The sequence below is a fragment of the Gymnogyps californianus genome, chromosome 3 (assembly GCF_018139145.2).
Source record: "Gymnogyps californianus isolate 813 chromosome 3, ASM1813914v2, whole genome shotgun sequence".
Classification (NCBI taxonomy): Eukaryota; Metazoa; Chordata; class Aves; order Accipitriformes; family Cathartidae; genus Gymnogyps; species Gymnogyps californianus.
Genome location: NC_059473.1, coordinates 90,940,702 through 90,957,798, shown reverse-complemented (window position 1 = coordinate 90,957,798; position 17,097 = coordinate 90,940,702). Strand labels below are relative to the sequence as shown.

At 43.4% G+C, this 17,097-nt stretch overlaps 1 protein-coding gene across 1 annotated transcript; it reads left to right on the top strand.

Annotated features, from left to right (window-relative positions):
• Window positions 1-935: 935 nt before the first annotated feature.
• Window positions 936-5,905, top strand: LOC127015257 (nuclear receptor subfamily 0 group B member 2-like). Its single transcript, XM_050895070.1, has 2 exons — window positions 936-1,509; window positions 5,640-5,905. The coding sequence occupies exons 1-2, from the start codon at window positions 936-938 to the stop codon at window positions 5,879-5,881; spliced, it is 816 nt and encodes a 271-aa protein (XP_050751027.1). The 3' UTR covers window positions 5,882-5,905.
• Window positions 5,906-17,097: the final 11,192 nt, after the last annotated feature.

Sequence of the window (17,097 nt, the reverse complement as noted above, 5' to 3'; positions counted from 1 at the left end):
CTGTCTGTCTTCATCAGTTTTATTTCCACAGCTTGTATGAAGAATATTTAATGACACAGCAAGTCTGGGAGAAGTCCGCATGTTCTGTGTTTGAAATTCTCATATGTGAAATGCAGGAGATGATAACATTGTCATGAGCTATAGCAGCTGACTTTCACTGAAGTTTCTCTCACATCTCCCAGGAATGTGAAATAATTCCTATACATGGGATTTCCATCCCTGGGACTTTCACCTGTGAGCTCTTTGACATAGGTGTCACATGCTATTGGCTACAGTGTAAAGTACGAACACTGTTAAGTGCTCTGTGAAAAGCAATGGGAGACATCCACAGCATCTTCAGGTGGCTCCTTTTAACAAGAAATAAAAGCGTCTATTCAAGGGACTGCTACCACAGCATCATTCATAAGTATAAATGTATTTCTGTGCACTCCAGAGCATTAGCTAGTGGCCAAGGTCAGTGTATCAACAGAAGTATAGACAACTTCTTCCTTCTTCACTTATGGTGTCATAGTTTTCACTGGGCTTCCCCTCAGGGGCAGGTTGTACGTGTTACATAGCTGGCCTTCGCAAAAATGCCACTGCTGGTGGCAGCAGCACAGAGCCGCTGGCACGGTGGCAGAAGGTCGGGCACAGCCTGCCTGCACCGGGGCACAGTGGCGAGCAGCACCCGTGCTGCCAGCGGGCACGAGCCCTCCCGCTCCCCCGGGGCTACAGCAGCCCTGTGCAACACCAGCAGCCTGCAGCCCCGCCTTGTTCGAAACAGAGTGGTGCAAACGAAGTTCAAGGTAACTATACAGATCAGGGTCATATTGCTTTTCAACTGCCCGTGTATATAAAAAGCACGCAGCGCCTCGCTGTGTGGCAGAAATGCTCTCCCCTGCTGTTGTCGCATAGCTCCACGCGCACTGTTTCGTGCCACAGGGAACTCTGGCTCTATGGCTACTGAGATCCCAGCTGAGAAATTTGGGAAACGTCAGGATGAGACACACCATGCTAAGAGCATCCTGTACCAGATCCTTAACAAAGAGCATGGAAGCGAGACCAAGTGGCACCAGCAGTATCGCAGTCCCCACCACTCCCCGGGAAGCAAGGGCTGCTCTTGTATGGACAGGAGAAGAGTTGTCCTGAAAACACCAGAAGCCACATGCAGAAGAGCTTCTGAAGTGCTCTTGAAGACTTTAACTTTTATTAGAAACTTGCCTTCTTTTTATCACATGCCTTGGGAGGATCAGCTTGTCCTCATACAGCAGAACTGGGCCCCTCTTTTTGTCCTGGGCATGGCACAAGAAGGGGTGGATTTTGACCTGAGAGAGATTTCAGCCCCTAGTTTATTGAAAAAAATCCTCCTCAATCAGTCTTTGACAGCTAGCAATGAACCGGGCAGCTCATCACTGGGAGCATCTTTAGCAGAAGTTCAGAAGATGAAGAATTTATTGTGGAAATTCTGGGACCTGGACACAAGTGCAAAAGAATATACCTATCTTAAAGAAATTATTCTTTTTAATTCTGGTAAGTCCTCCTGGAAATTACACAGATGATTATGTGCCTAGAAGGACATTTGGCATTTTAATTTGCGTATAGACAAATGTTTAGTTTTACTCTTTTCTGTGAATATAGTTACATGTTCTCAAAAATCTATATTCCACAATTTAATGATTTTCTGCCTGAAGTAGTTTATTTAGGTTCCTTGGATGTGTGCAGTAGGTCACCCACTGTAAGTCAAAACAGCTTCTATTAGACAAATTTTAAGTCATAAAGAATTAACTGTGTCACTTCAAACTGATCTCCAGTTCAAAGGTAATAGAGCAGCCTCACCCGTAGTACAGCAAAGGAGAGATGGTACGTGGGTACGTGATGTGAGTATTAGAAGTATTTTAACAAAGACTTCCTCTGTAGCAAGAACACTGGAGAAGATAAAATAATCTGTATCATCTGATTTTCATCAATGAGGCAAAAGGATACTGCGTTGAGGTTACACAGCTTTTATGTATTTATTTATCCTTTAGTATCTCTACATTCAAAGCCTGGGACGGCAGTCACGGAGCAAGCTCAGACTAGTGATTGCATCCTCTCACTTCTGGTGCCAAGTTCAGCCTCTTTAGGAACGAAGGTTGCCTAGGTCAGCACCACGGAGTGTGTGAGTCATTAAAAGCTGAGCTCTAAGTCCGCTAAAGTAAATGGAAAGACTTACTGACTCCAGTTTGCTCTGGCTCAGATCCCCGACTCCTTCCACAGCAATCACTGCTGTTGGCTGCGCTGTCAGCAGTGTGCTATACTTGGGACTGCACCAAAAGGATACTTGAATGCTTCAGTTATTCCATGATATTTCTTGTGGTGAATGGTTTGTAGGCTGCTCAAAGGCTGTAGTGACTTTGTATTTGTTTCCAATAGGATTCAAATTCTGATTCTTGAGATGTAATGTCATCCAGATGTTTGGTATTGTCTTGTGTGTCTATGGTGCAGCATCAAACCAGTGGAGTTCATTTCAGTGCAAGTTATTTTCTCAGTTTTTCACAACAAAATCAGGCTGAAAGAAACCACTGGTTATATGCAGGGTGATGCTAAGAGGAGAAATCCCTCATTTGCAGCGGCTTACACAGTTTAACTAGCAGGCATTATTATTATCTCTGTGGATAAAATGTGATTGTCACTTAAGGAGAAAGCACCAGAAGCAGTGTTACGTTCTGGATTCGTGCCTTCTAACACCTGCTGCTTCCCTGGGGTGCCATACGAGAGGCCCAGCAGCCCTTCATGCTGTCTGCAGACACTGTCCAGAGTTGCAGGGGGACTCCCTAGTTCTTAGGTGGGATGACCCTATTCTCTGGATGTGCCTTTCTCCACAGCCTGCAGAAGGTGGCTGGGAGGACTTCAGTTAAGCCTAGATTGACTCCAGATGAAACAGAGTCACAGCCTAACTCTGGGCTGAAACAGGTACTCAGGGCTTATACACAGCCCAAACTGCCCTTTCTCTACCTGTTTTCCTGCAAACAAATCTGTACAGCTGTTGTTTCACAATTATTACTATTTTTAATAGTTTTTGAACACTTTCCACCAAACTCAGAAAATGTTTTCCACATACACGCAGCACATTTTCAGCTGCCCTCTTACATTTGGCTTGAAGTTTGGCCAAATCTTAGTATTTTGCAGGCCTCAGTTCTAAGAAGATTTCAGGCAGCCACCAGCAGCGACAACGCTAAACCCTCTCCTGGATCATGGAGTATCTCGTGTGGGCTCCCACCCTGAATGTTTTATTCCTGTTAGGACCACCAAAACTGGCTGAGGCACAGGGGAAGGACCAGGCACGGAGCAGTCCAGAGCTGGGTTATGAGTTGGAGTTCAACAACAGGGTGCCCAGAAATGCAGCTGTAGCAGCACAGCTAGACCAGTGCTTCGGCAAGAAGCATGACAAACAAGTATGGCAGAGCTTTGCTTGTGTCCTAAGTGATCTCTTGTGGCATAGAAATTGTGCTTACTATCATAAAAAAATCCCTTTGGGGACAGGGTGGCAGGCAGCATGGAGTGTAGGTCCTCCCACTAAAGCACAATCTGCGCAGTGCTTCTGTGCGGGAGGCTCTGGCTGGGTGACTGATTGACCACATCTGGGCCAGCAAGAACCTGCGAAGGAGAAAGCGTGCGCCCCAACCCCTGAGGGGAAATAGGCAGCCTTGCATCAACTGAATCCAGACTCTCCAGAACATATTGCCATCCCTGCTCTTCGCAGGGGTGCTTTGGCTAGGTGGCTTCGGAGAGGTCAAAGTGTGTATGGGTGAAGGGTCCAGCTGCAAGGCCTTCTCTAGGACCCAGGCAATAAGTCCAAGGAAGGAGCAGGTAGGACTGTCCCACCACGCATGCACAGCACAGAGCGAGGTGAAACTGCTCTTGCTGCTTTTGACAATTGTTTGAAAAGCAATGGGAACTGTGCAGTGAAGAGGTGGGAATCGTGAAAAACAGTGCTGTTATTGTATCAGTGCCATATATATATATATTTATGGAGTTTTATATATATTTATATATATATAAAACTCCATCAAGGCTGTGACAGGATTTCTGTCAAAAAAGATGCTCTTAAGAGGTTTACAGTTCAGCTGGAAATATGTGTTTGACTGAATATTATTACAACAGATCTCAGGACAAGAAGTTTCTCATTATTTGTAAATTAAAACCAGTGTTTGATTACATATAAAAGAAGACCAAATGGGGAAATGAAGCACATTTGAAGGGATGTAAGCAATTGCAATTTCATCCTGAATATACAAAATCTTGACGACTTCCTTTCCCTGAAAAATCTAGCACTTGGAACCATCCTCACAGCTTGCAGCTGGTGGTAATCCTGGGGGAGAAGATGACTTTTCCAAACTCTTCATTTCTGGCTAGCCTGGTTGCAGGCTTTGCTGAGGCTTCTTCTCCTCTGGCAGTGATGTCTAGGGGGAAGAGAGCTGCTGAAGACTGACAAAGGGCAGCCAGCCACAGACTGAAAAAACCCAACCAGGTTGGTTTTGCCCTAGTACAGAGCACTAGACAAGAAGGCAGAACCTCCCACACTTAAATGAATGATCCTGTGTGAAACACTCCCCGGTCTAAGTTATTCAGATCCCATCCCAGGGAGGTATGGAGTCAGTCACTGTAAAAGATGCTAAACGGGCCTGGAGCGTGTGTGGGGAGATATAGGTTAAAATAAGATGTGGGAGGCAGGAGAGGCAGAAGTCAAAACTTGGGGATTCATGCTACCCCTGTCCAGGCTGCAGCAATTCTAGGAAAGAAAAGATGGTGTTATCCTCAGGCGGTGAGGACAGGAGGCAACAGGTTGCTGAGAGCTACATGACAAGGCAATCCCACCAGAGGCAAAGGATAAACACGGGGCATCCTTCAAACTGAGCCCTGGCACCCACAAAGACCCTCAGTGAGCCAGCAGGTTTGAAGGCACGTGCTATGGGAGGTACGTGATTGAGGCTCAAGACCATGACTCTGTAGGGCAGAGACCTCTCCCTCTTCAGAAATGGCCGAGGAAAGGGAGTACAAAAACAGGAAATACAATTATCTATCCTACTCCTGTGGGTCATGATACGTCTCACAGAGAACCTTTATGCTCTTTTTAGACTGTAAATGAAGATATCTAGACAGCATGGTAAACTGTAGTGCCCCAGCTTAGTCTAGCAAGCAGAGGCAACAACAGGACGGAGATTGGGCTAGGTAGACTGGAAAACTGTGTCTTCAGACTGCCAGCCTGCTCACTGCTCCAAACCACCGCCTCCCTCTTCCTGATGGTACCTACCTATTTCAGATTAGAGCTGGAATGTTTCCACCTACTCAGACTACGGTCTCAGCATCATTTGGTGGGTAGACAATGCTATAAAGCTTCTTCTCCATCTGTACTGAGTCAAAGTTACCTCCTGTTACCATTTCAAAGCTGAATTTAATGTAACGGGCTAGATTCCAATGTGCTTACAATGCTGCTCAATGTTCCTTCAAATTATTGAACTACGCTTATCTTGTTTTTCCAAAAAGTAAGTTTGGAAAGTTTTTATTGTTTTCTAGAGAGAGTAGTACTATAAGCTAGAAAGCCAGACACTCATCATTATGAAGGGCACAGAGCAGAAGCATTTACTCAAGATTTATTATTTTACTTTTTGTTTTGACATGATGCCAGGTCCTAAAATGTCTCCCCTATGTACAAACACTGCAGCAGGAAGCTCAGCAAGCCTTGATGGAGTTTATCTCAATGATGTTCCATAGAAACCTAGGCAGGTTTTCTTGGATTCTTCAGCTGATCGCCTCTCTTCAAGACATCGATGCAGGTGCTATTGAAGAGCTCTTCTTCAGGCCCATCCTAGGAGAGGCCATCCTAAATGTATTACTTCTAGAAACCCTATCTCAAGCCTGACTGGCTTTGAAAACAGATGACATCTGTGCTCTCAAATACCTATTTTTGAAAAGATAAGAGGATTTTATGAGTTAAACACATTTCAAACAAATCATTGATGCATCTTTGTAAGCCATATATATTTTTTGTATGATGAAGTAAATCTAAGCATTTCATGATTCTGTGTGCTTTCAAAATCCTTTAGTCTAACATATTCAAAGACCGTCTAGGAGCACCAGCATGCTTTCCAGCTGTGCTAGGTTCAACCGTATTATTTCTAGTGAGTATTTTTATAGCTGTTTAAAACTATACTATATGATTTTGGCTTTCCAGAAGTTTTTGCTTTCAGGAAAAGGGGCAGTGGTAAATTTTATTCAGTGCATCACCAATTGAAGATGAATAGATACATAAAAGGCTGATCAATGATATAATCAGTATAAATCCTTCCTTTTCCTGGGATGTCAGTCCCTGATCCCAACCCCTTTTCTCTTCCACTGAGAACTCTAGTCCTTGGCTGTAATTGCTTGATGGAGCTCCCCCTTACTAACTGCTTTCTTATAGGTTCCTTTTCTAAGTCTTGCAGTAAACTGTGGGCATTAAATCCCTCTCTCATTATTCACGAAGTCCTTCCCTGACTAAGAAACTGAACAATGTGATTCAAAAATTTGTTGACTAGACAAAAGCCATTGTTCAGGATTGTTTCCAGGATGGAAACAACAAAGGCTGAAAGCTCCTGTGTTATGCCATAAGCAGCAGAACTAATGTAGCCCAGTTTCCTACATATTTAAGACCTTGCCCCTTTAGCCCTCCCTGCACCCTTTTATAATTACCCTCACTTCCCTCCAAACAGATGGCAGATGTTCCTTGGACAGCAGAAATGTTGAAATATGGTTTCCTACAGATGTGTACAATCTGTTCCTCCATCTCTCACTGCAAGAGTTCCACGTCTCCACCTCCAAGTGTGCTATGGCATGCCCCACAACATCTCACTGTCTCCTATCTGGCTGGAGAAGAGGCAGCACGTGTTGGGGTTGGCGCCAAGCTATGTGTATGCTGACTGGTCATCCATCAGGATAAAAAATCATTGAGCTTATACGTCAGCTGCAGTAAGGGAAGCTATTGGTATCTCCTTCCTGTCCCATTCCTCTCCCAATGGTTTCCATGAAATTAGAGGAATTAATTTCTGAGTTTTTTCAGTAGAGGATCCAATCTAGTTTTGTTTGGCAAGGGGGCTCAAATTCACCAAATGGGGACTGACAGGCAGGTAGACAGACAGGAGGACAAAGAGTATGACAGCTTAATCCATGCTTCCTTAGAAAGTCAAGCTAAAATCATAAGAAAAAGAACTCACATATATATACACACACACATCAACACGTATTTACAAACAGAGATGGATGTTCAAAGGACTTTAAGTCAATCAAGGTGTTGTGGTTTAACCCCAGCCAGCAGCTAAGCACCACGCAGCCGCTCCCCCCTCCCCCCTCCCAGTGGGATGGGGAGGAGAATCGGAAAAAAAAGTAAAACTTGTGGGTTGAGATAAGAGCTGCTTAATAACTAAAGTAAAATAAAATATAATAATAATAATGATAGTAATGAAAAGGAATCTAACAAAAAAAAGAGAAATAACACCCAAGAAAAGACAAGTGATGCACAATGCAATTGCTTACCACCCGCTGACCGATGCCCCAGCAGCGATGTGCCCCTCCCGGCCAACTCCCCCCTGTTTAGATACTGGGCATGATGTTCTATGGTATGGAATATCCCTTTGGCTAGTTTGGGTCAGCTATCCTGGCCGTGCTCCCTCCCAGCTTCTTGTACACCTCCTCGCTGGAAGAGCATGGGAAACTGAAAAATCCTTAACTTAGGATAAGTGCTACTCAGCAACAACTAAAACATCGGCGTGTTATCAACATTATTCTCACACTAAATCCAAAACACAGCACTGTACCAGCTACTAAGAAGAAAATTAACTCTATCCCAGCTGAAACCAGGACACAAGGAAAAAAGAAGTTTAAATAAGAAGAAGAGTCTACTGCCTACCAGTTTTGACTAAATACCACGCATTTTTTCCCCACTTTGGTAACTGAGGAATAAATTATAAAAATAAGGGGAAAAATGAGACAAACCAACTAAGCCCCTGGGTACTAGTGATCATGGAAGTAACAACCTCTACAGTAAACACAGCTCACCTGCCTATGTTACAAGCTAACCAAACCTTTCAGATATTAAGCTTTTTGGACTTGTTTTCCATGGAAAGCCTTCAGGCTAGCAGTTTTCAGTAGGTTTTTCTTCAAATGGTTCAATAGTACTGCCACAGATCAAGTGGTGCGTGGTAACAGGTATTCCATGGTTAGTTGTTTGTATTAGTGAATGGAAACATTAGTTCCAGAGATTTGCTTTTTGTCTGTTCTTTTTAAGATTCACCCAAGCAGTATACATCCAAAAATTGTATTTGCACATTTGGTATTGACAATATCACGTGGTAGTAGACATACGAGTTTCTCTCTCTCAAACACCTCCCAGATCCTAACAGCTTCTACCTTCTGGCTACTACAAATGCTCCACTTGCACAGGTGACAGTGCAGCGCAGGCCAGGGCTGCAGGAGCGGGACCCAGCCAGCCTTGCACATGCGGCAACTTCTGCAATGAGAATGGGAAGAAGATCCCCGCTCTGATCTCAGTGCTCCCACCGCTGGCGTGAAGAGAGCGGAAAGGGGAAGAAACACTCTCAGCTCAGTGGGAGGAGCTCAGTGAGGAATTTTGGATAGAGGTAAAAAGCACAGAAAACATGTAAAATGAGAAATAGTCATGGGTGGTTAGAGACAGGAGCAAAAAGGGAGATTAAAAAAGCAGGAGAGGGGGACAGAAGCAGCTTATTAATAGAGCTAATTTCTGTGTAGCGTCCAGCTTACCTTCATAAGCCAAAGGCCTGCCCAGTGACTTACCAACAACCTGAATGCAGGACAGGGTTGACAATTCAGCCTGAATTTCAGGCTACTGAGAGCACATCAGACAGTCTCTGCTCGCAGCTTTACTTCTTATCGAAATCTGCTTCAAGGTCTTTGACTTTATCTTCAAGGTGTACAATGGCTTCAGTTCAACTTTCTTTGAACTGGAGGGCACAATGCCAACAAGTTCCCATGGCTCGGCTCACCTAGAAGACAATGCTATATTTGCTGACTACTCTTTTAGCCTGATGGGTGTCTATGTAACCAGCTGTCTGAAAAGAATGCCTAGTGCTCCACAGTGAAGATCATGGTCAATGTCTTGGGTTTTCAAGATGGCATTACCTTCTACCATGAAGGCAAATACTAGGCTTCAAAGGGAACTCCCACAAGATCTGATACTCATGGACCTCACCTCATTGTGCTCTGAATACAAGATTCAGTCCTTCAACAGGTCTTTAACAAAACACATCTTCTTTATAACGTATGCAATTAAAAAACTCAACAACCTTGAGCTAAAGCTGTATGTAACCAAACATTCGCCGTCTCACAGACCTGATCACAGAGAGAGCATGAATGTTAATAATCATTTGCTTGATATTGTGTTCAAGGGGGCTGAGATACTATTGTCTTGCTGAGGATAGAGTAAGAATCTGTATCTAATGTAATTAAGCTGCATATGAAGGTGGAGGCTGTGCAAGTACAAGAGGCAGGCAGGAACAGGAGAGGTGAGGGATCATGAGCAGGTGTTAGAAGCAAAAGCAGGAGCTCTCTCTGGAAGGAGGACAGGCACAGCACAAGACAGCCTTTAGAAGTCAAGGGAAATAACGCATTGGAATGGGAAGCAGATACAGAAATGAACAGAAGGCAAGAGGAAGAGAAGGGAAAATACCCCCTTTCAAAAAAAAAAAAAAAAAGAGAAAAAAACAACGAGGAGAGAAAGGTTTGTCACCACTTCCTTTAGCTTCTGGAATTGAAACCAGAAGCAGGAGCACTGTTTCTCCGTCCACCAGCAAAGTATGTGTATCCATCCCCCTCTAGTGCCCAGGAGATGACAGTATTGCCAGCACCTAGAATGTGAGCTTAGCCGATGCAGACCTGCCAAATAAAGTACCTAGTGCTGTTGATGACCCCGGCAGAGCTTTCACTCAGACACCTCTCCTTTCCCAGTCGCTGCCTTCTTCAAAATACTGTATGACAGTATTTTTAAATTGTTAGAAGAAACCTACATTTGCAAAATCAAGAATGAAAAAGTAAATTCAATCTGCTTGTGAAACCTTACTCCAGCCTCCTTCTTAATATTATCACAAGCTCTTTTAATGACCTGATTACAAACTCCTGTGGTTTCCCCCAGGACTCCCTACCTTACGTGGGGCAAAGAACGGCCTGTGCTGTGGGAATTTGTTATGACTGTTCAATGGAGGAGGCTGCTGTCTGCTAAGGCTCAGCTGCTTTCGTTGCAGCACCAACACTATGCAGAACCTGGATTAAAATGGGTCTGCAGTGACAGAAACAATGCTCTTTCTTACAGTTAAACTGGATGAATGACACCTTACAGACTGTGGGGCAAGCACATAAACACAAGTGGCATTATTCCAGGCACTCCAGAGTGGCACGTGTCCCAGAATAAAGCTGCTACTAACAGTCTTAACTGGAATAAAAGTTTTTTGTTTTTCATAGTGGCAAACACGGGGCCTGGGGAAGCGTGGTTTGCAGAAGTCAGTAGGCTCTCACAGCTGCAATCCAGGTCACAACAAACTGCATCTCACACTTCCAAAATGATGTATAGTGCTGTAAGCACTGAAAAATCAGTCTGTGCACACCCAAAGCACAGGGAAGCTTTCAATGGCTCTAATCTTGCCTCTTTCATTCCTCCTTTGTAAAAAGAAGTCATAATATATTGCCTCTTTTCATGACAGATCTTTGAAGATATTAATCAGCGTTTGTAAAGACCTAACAAATGCTATACCTGAGCACCTTAGAAAGTCTCACTGAAAATGAGTAATTCTGTGTTCTATGCTATATTCAATAGCATACAGTAAAATAATGCAGAGGCCTACACATTACAGGGAAAGCATCAAAAAAGAAGATACTGAAGAGTAAGATTTAGTAAGCACTGAGTAAGGCAGTGATCCTGTGGCAAAAATAACATGTCATTTGCTATGGTGGGATCCACCTTGCAAGCAAGTCACTTGCATTCTCTCTAGAGCACAGAGAGAGAGAGATGAGCATGCTCCGAGGGAGGTATGCCTCCCTTCTCTTAGTCACCTATCTCAGGTTTGGATGAATCACACCATGAAATGCCTCTGCCTATTGATACAGCTAAGGAGCCTACCTGACCACTTGAGATTCATTGCCTAACTTTCAGACAGTAAAAGTGAGATTAAACCCACCTCTACAACATATACAGAAGTGGTCCGGATCTGGTTTGCACACACAATATTAACTTCAGCGTCTTCTAATGTTAGCATGTTTGGCTTTGCAGTCCTGATCTTCTTTAAACAGTAGGTTTTAGACTTATGCTTCCAGCCAAATGTGTATTTCTAATAAGCAACTGATATCTGATATAGGCTTTTAAACAAAGATAATTCTGTGATTTTATTCACCTGCCCAGAAAGGACTAAGACACACTATTCTCTGAGAAAAGACTCATCTATTTTGCTTAAGTAATACCAGATTTCAAATTCACATGGGACATCACACTCATATATCTGTGTCCTTATCTATATCAATATTTCTATGTATTTTTTCTGTGGAATGCCTTTATTACCTCTTTTGTAGAAATCACGGTATTTCATTCAAAACCTAAAATTTCACTTTTGCTAGAAAGCACTTGCTAGTCATAATCTCAGTCTTAGATATAATTTTATTTGCAGCTGAGCCAACTATTGTAGGGTACAGATATGTGAAAAATGTGGTGCTGTACTTCATATTAATATAGTCACACATGGAAACATATGCCACATTTCCATCACAGGTCCACTGATAACAGCAGCCTAACTCAGGGAAAAAAAAAAACTGGAGACAAATTTCTATAATAAAGGTATAGGCTAAAGAAGCTCCAATTCTTTTAATGACAAAAAAGGATCTCACTGAAGCCAGTGTTACTAATTGTACGGAAATCCTCAATCTCTTCCAGTGGGCCAGGAGAGGGGAGGGTGAATCAGTAGTTCAGTTTTGCTTGGGCTTGTTATCAATTGTTGTCCTAGGTGAGGCTGTGATTTTGAAAGTACAAGTTGTCATTCTTCCTGTATGCTTGCTTTCTCTCTCTCTCTCTCTCTCTGCCTGGGGGGGTAGCAGAAATGTTGCAAGATGAAGCACTCCACATCTCACCTAAGATAAGAACTTCTTCATCAAAGGAAGACATGGCCACAGCTATCTGCTAGCAGGTAATCTCCAGAGCCAAGAATGCAAAGCTTCAAGTAGTGTGGGAATGGTCCCATTTCAATCACAGTGGAAACAGTGCGAGCCACACACACTCACATAAGCATAGATGTTTACTAGGTGGGCAAAATGGAAATTTAGTGTGGTTGAGACAGCAGTCAGGATGGCAGGAGAGGAATTGCAAAATAAAGGTCTTGTTTATGCAGATGACCATGCAGTGAAGGGTCTAACAATCTTTCCCCACCAGGATCTTATTAGCACTTAATAATCTGTCATATGCCTACAATATACAAACATTTGCTTCCAAATATACAAATACCAGTCAGTGCATTGGAACATAACTTGATGCAGTAGATGGCTGTGGTCACTGCAGCATAAGCAGGGGGTTGTACATTTGTTGAGGAGCAATGCAACTTCTGGGAGCATGATGCGAAGTGTGACAGACAAGGAAGGGATGCTCTAACTAGGAGGAACAGTGGTATCATCTGCGCTGTGCAGTGTTGTCTAGGAACTCGGCACAACTGGGAGGGCAATCAAAGATGTAAGTTGTCGTTACTGGTGACATGTCATACACAGTGTTGGTGAATCAGACTTCTAGTCTGCCACCAAACATCACACTGTCATACAGAAGTGACCAGAGAGATGTTGCATGCGGCTCCTGAGCCTGCTGCTGTGGTACCCTGGATTAATAGATGTTGCTACTACGTTTCTTCTGGGATCTTGAGTCCCCTCAGCCCTGCTACATCAGCTTGTACAGTCCCTGCACCCCTAATCCAAGTAGTTTTCACACTCCTCTGAGGCACTGAACATGCGAGCCCTGCACAGCCCTCTGAGGGTGTATGGATAGGTGTGGACTCCCTCGCCCACACTCCAAGTTAGGCAAAAGCAGGCCAGTTCAGATCTGAAAGTCATGTATTTGCACAGATTTAACTTGGGCACAGCCCTGGGCCACTCCAGCTACACAGATTCCAGAAGTGGGTGGCATCCAGTTGGCTTGGAAAGCGAGTGAGGCAAATAATGTGTCTGTCTGCACCTGTCCTGGTCAATATCTATGAGTCAACAGCATCATTGTTAGGAAAATAAGATTAGGGCAGGGACTAGGAAGGTCCTCCTACAACATCCAATCTGGTCTCTCTCATCGTGGATATCAATCTTGTATGTGATTACATCCTCAAATTTATCAAGCTCCACCTGAAGATAATCTAGGATGTGTTTGCATGCTCTATTCCTAATGGGACAGCACCCACAGCCTCCTGATCTGATGGTTAGGAACTTTCTAATTCCATTTCTAGATTATTAATGACTAATATATGCGCATTCTTTCTTGTACCAATATTGTCATTCAATTCAAATAGCTTTTCTCACTCTGAGGTGTTCATGCAAGACATTTATAGACAACAGTTGTGTCCCCTGTCCATCTGCCTCTGTCAGCCCCTCCTGCCATCCCTACTCTGATAGTTTTCAACTTCTGGTCCATCTCTCATTCTCTTGTTTCTGACTGATGGCCTAACATTATGTTCACTTGATCTGCTTGAGTCAGAGGATGACCCTCTCTGGTACAGAGGTGAATCTCAGATTTGCTCCCATCTGTTGTCTCCTTCACCTGGAGGTCACTTTGTTTCCTGTTCTATGTCATAGTCTCACATATGGCCTCATTGCTCTGTCTTAGGCTCCACCTCTTAGCTATCTCAATCATATCTTCCTCTCTTCTGTTGCAACTGGCTTCCCTAATTTTCTCTTTTGCCACTCCATCATCTGCCTGCTTTTTCACATGCTTGCAAATTCATTTCTCAACTTACTCTTCTCTATCAGTTATCTTTTTTTTGTTTTGTAACTGCATCCTTCCTCCTCTCTTACCCTTCAGGTTCTTTTCCTAGATCCCAGCCTTAAAGAAAGGATGAAAATCCTCAGACCTCCTCCTACAAATTGCTACACAAACCACCCTTGCTGTTGTTTGTTTTGGGCAGGTAGAGCGTTGCTTGCAAGAGTAGTTTTTCCTTTGGTCTTGTCTGTAACAGTCTTTCACAAGAAGCTGAACGTGTGCAGTTGTAGGCAGCAGCTTTCACAGTACACATGAAACCATCAGTAGGTCTTGTACCACCTCCTGGCACATTTGAAGGAAAACAACCCTAGGCATTCACCTACTGCAATGTAAATCATCCCAGTACCTTGCAGACCTGAACAAAACCACTCCTGTTTTCTATCTCATCCTACGTCTTGTTATCATCTTCTCAGCATGCTAAGAAAAGCGTACTAAGAAAGCATACTTCTTTCTTTCCACTGATCTCATTTCTGGGTGATGTGAGAAGCCTAGCAGAGAAGACAGAGCAAGATGGTATAGAGCATGAGTCTTCACAGAGTCATCACATGCCTAGGAAATACACTATGTCCTGCTGCTCTCCTGAATTTTTTGACTTCTCCAGCTAACCCGCTTCTACTGTCCTGCCTGAGATCCCCCGTTCAAAGGAAACCCTTTCATTCATTGATTAGAGTTAGTTCAGACCAAGGGTTTTCCTCCTATCTTACAGCGAAACGTTATCCCTTCTTTGCATTTTGAAATATGTTTTAGTTTACTGGGGGCTCCTCAAAAGAAAGTACTGGAAAGTACAAATTTACCGTTTATTACCTAGACAGTTCAAGAAAAACAAAACCAAACTATTTGATGCTCTCCATAAAAGGAGATGAGGCAGAATAGCAATAAAAATTAATTATTTTTTTTTTTGTGCTGAAGCAGGTAATTTGTCATGTTCTTGTCTTTATTACACCCCCCTCAGAAAGTAGATGGAAGATGCAACATCCTGCAAAGGGAGCTGAACTTCGTCCTCTTGGACACAGATCAGGAGAAATCAAAAAAGTGTTTGTGACTACTCTTGCAAACAACTATAACTTCCAAGGAGGATCCAGTGAGACTGGATCTTGTTTAGGTCCTTGCATTCTCAAAATATGACAATATCTCAGAACATAATTATCCTCTTCTGGAGCAGACTTTCACATCTGATTGTAAAACAATGAAAGGACCAAAGGCACAAATGGAAATCGTCAGGATTTGGGCCCAGATGAGTAAGCAGCTCTTGACATTTCTGATACAACTGTGAAGAACATCACATGGAAAACAGTCTGGTAGTCTGAAATAGTCTGAAAACAGATAAACAGTCTCCCCTAGCTTCAGGCATATGGTAACCCACATGTGAATCACGCAGACTGAAAAGATCTTTCCTTTCTGGAGATCCAAATATTTCATACTACTTATCTGCGGTTTTAAAAACATAAGGCACATTAAGTGATCAGCTTGATCTTTATGATTGTTCCTCCCTTTTCCACAAAGATAAGTAAATCACCTCTGCCCCAGACCCAGTCAACAGCATTAACCAATGTACTATTAGGCATCAAGCTAGTGAGAGCATAGCAGTATTTACAAGCAGAGTTCACTTCATGTGAAATACAAGCTGGGGTCACAGTGTGCTGCGGACTCCAGGGGCAAATCATAATGTGCGCACAGCTTGCATTGCATACTGCATTGCATGACACCTACCTGTTCCCAGCAGCCTGTCCTTCACAAAGCCTGGACAGCCCCGCTGAACACAATGCCCTCAGAGAAACACACTTGCTTAGTGACTCCCGTTTTTCATCAAGTCTTTCAAAGACAGCAATTTTTGACTATTGAATGGCTCACAATGCACCAGAAAAAAAATCGCTTGTTTGGTTTCACACAGGGTCCAAGTTCAGTCTCCTCACACACTGCAGATCCCTCCCATGATCCAGGGCTATGCTGCATCTTTCCTGGGATACCCATAATCTACAGAGTTACAAGGTAGAAATAGGGTAGGGTGATCCATGGATTGACTGCAAGACTAATCCACTCGGAGTACCAAGGCTGCTGCCAGATGCTAAGGCTGATAGCACGCTAAATCAGCTTCAGTCCTGTTTGACAGCTTTCTGAAATCTGTATCTGTGAGTTATTTGTGAAGGAAACAAATGGCTGTTGAAGATGACCTACCTTTTATGCCAACAGCCACGGTGGCCATGGCACTGTGATGTGCACAGGCAGTAAGTATTTCTGTTTGGAAGGAATCTGATTTTCTGCAATCCAAGTTAATAGAATCTGTTCCTTAAGTCATTTTGTAGTACCATCATTATTATTGGGTTTGGGATTTTTAACTAGTGAAGATTCCTGTTTGGATACACAGTTTCCCAGAGGATCACCTATGTCTGGACTGGGCAGATACAACACAGTGACTGAAACTCAGGGACTAAGATGAAAAATACTGAATCCAAATCCAAGCAGACATGTAGACCTCACAGATACTGAGATTACAGCTTGTGTGCTTACTGTCAGTGTTCTCGGGCAACGCTGGGGCTGAACTGGGGGAACAAAGGACTCCTTGCTTCCAGACGCAATCGCCTGGGACACAACAGACACACTGTAGAAGTTCTGCGAGTTGCTACCACACATTTTTCTGTGAATAATGGATTTCAGTCTCTCTACTGTCACTCACTCAGTCACGTTCAAACTGCATTGAGCTGAACTTCTCTGCGTATCAGACTAGTCAATAGCAAATCAACAAAATGTCCCTCCTGTGCTTTTCCTCCTTTCAAGTGTTAGCTTAACAAACGAGTACGGCAAACTGCAGCTGTATCATATTTTCTGGAATTGTTACTTCTTTCTTTGGCATGAGTTTATTACATAAACATATGGAAAAATCTGCACTGGGACTTTCAGTTAAGCACATGTGACAATATCTGTGGCGCAGTTCCTGCCAACAGCACTAGAAGAGTTCAAGGGAATAAGAATAAATCTCTTAGGAGCTGCTCCTGCCAGGGACTTAATCCTGTGTCTCTGGGAAATGCTAAGCATAGGCATCCTTAACTCCTACAGAATCACTAGTAGCGGAATTAACTTCCCAT

What these genes read in the sequence shown, in the direction of transcription:
- LOC127015257 (XM_050895070.1), top strand. Translation starts at nt 936, where the DNA reads ATGGCTACTGAGATCCCAGCTGAGAAATTTGGGAAACGTCAGGATGAG. An exon ending in AATTATTCTTTTTAATTCTG is followed by an intron (nt 1,510 to 5,639) that starts GTAAGTCCTCCT and finishes TTGTTTTGACAT; the next exon opens with GATGCCAGGTCCTAAAATGT.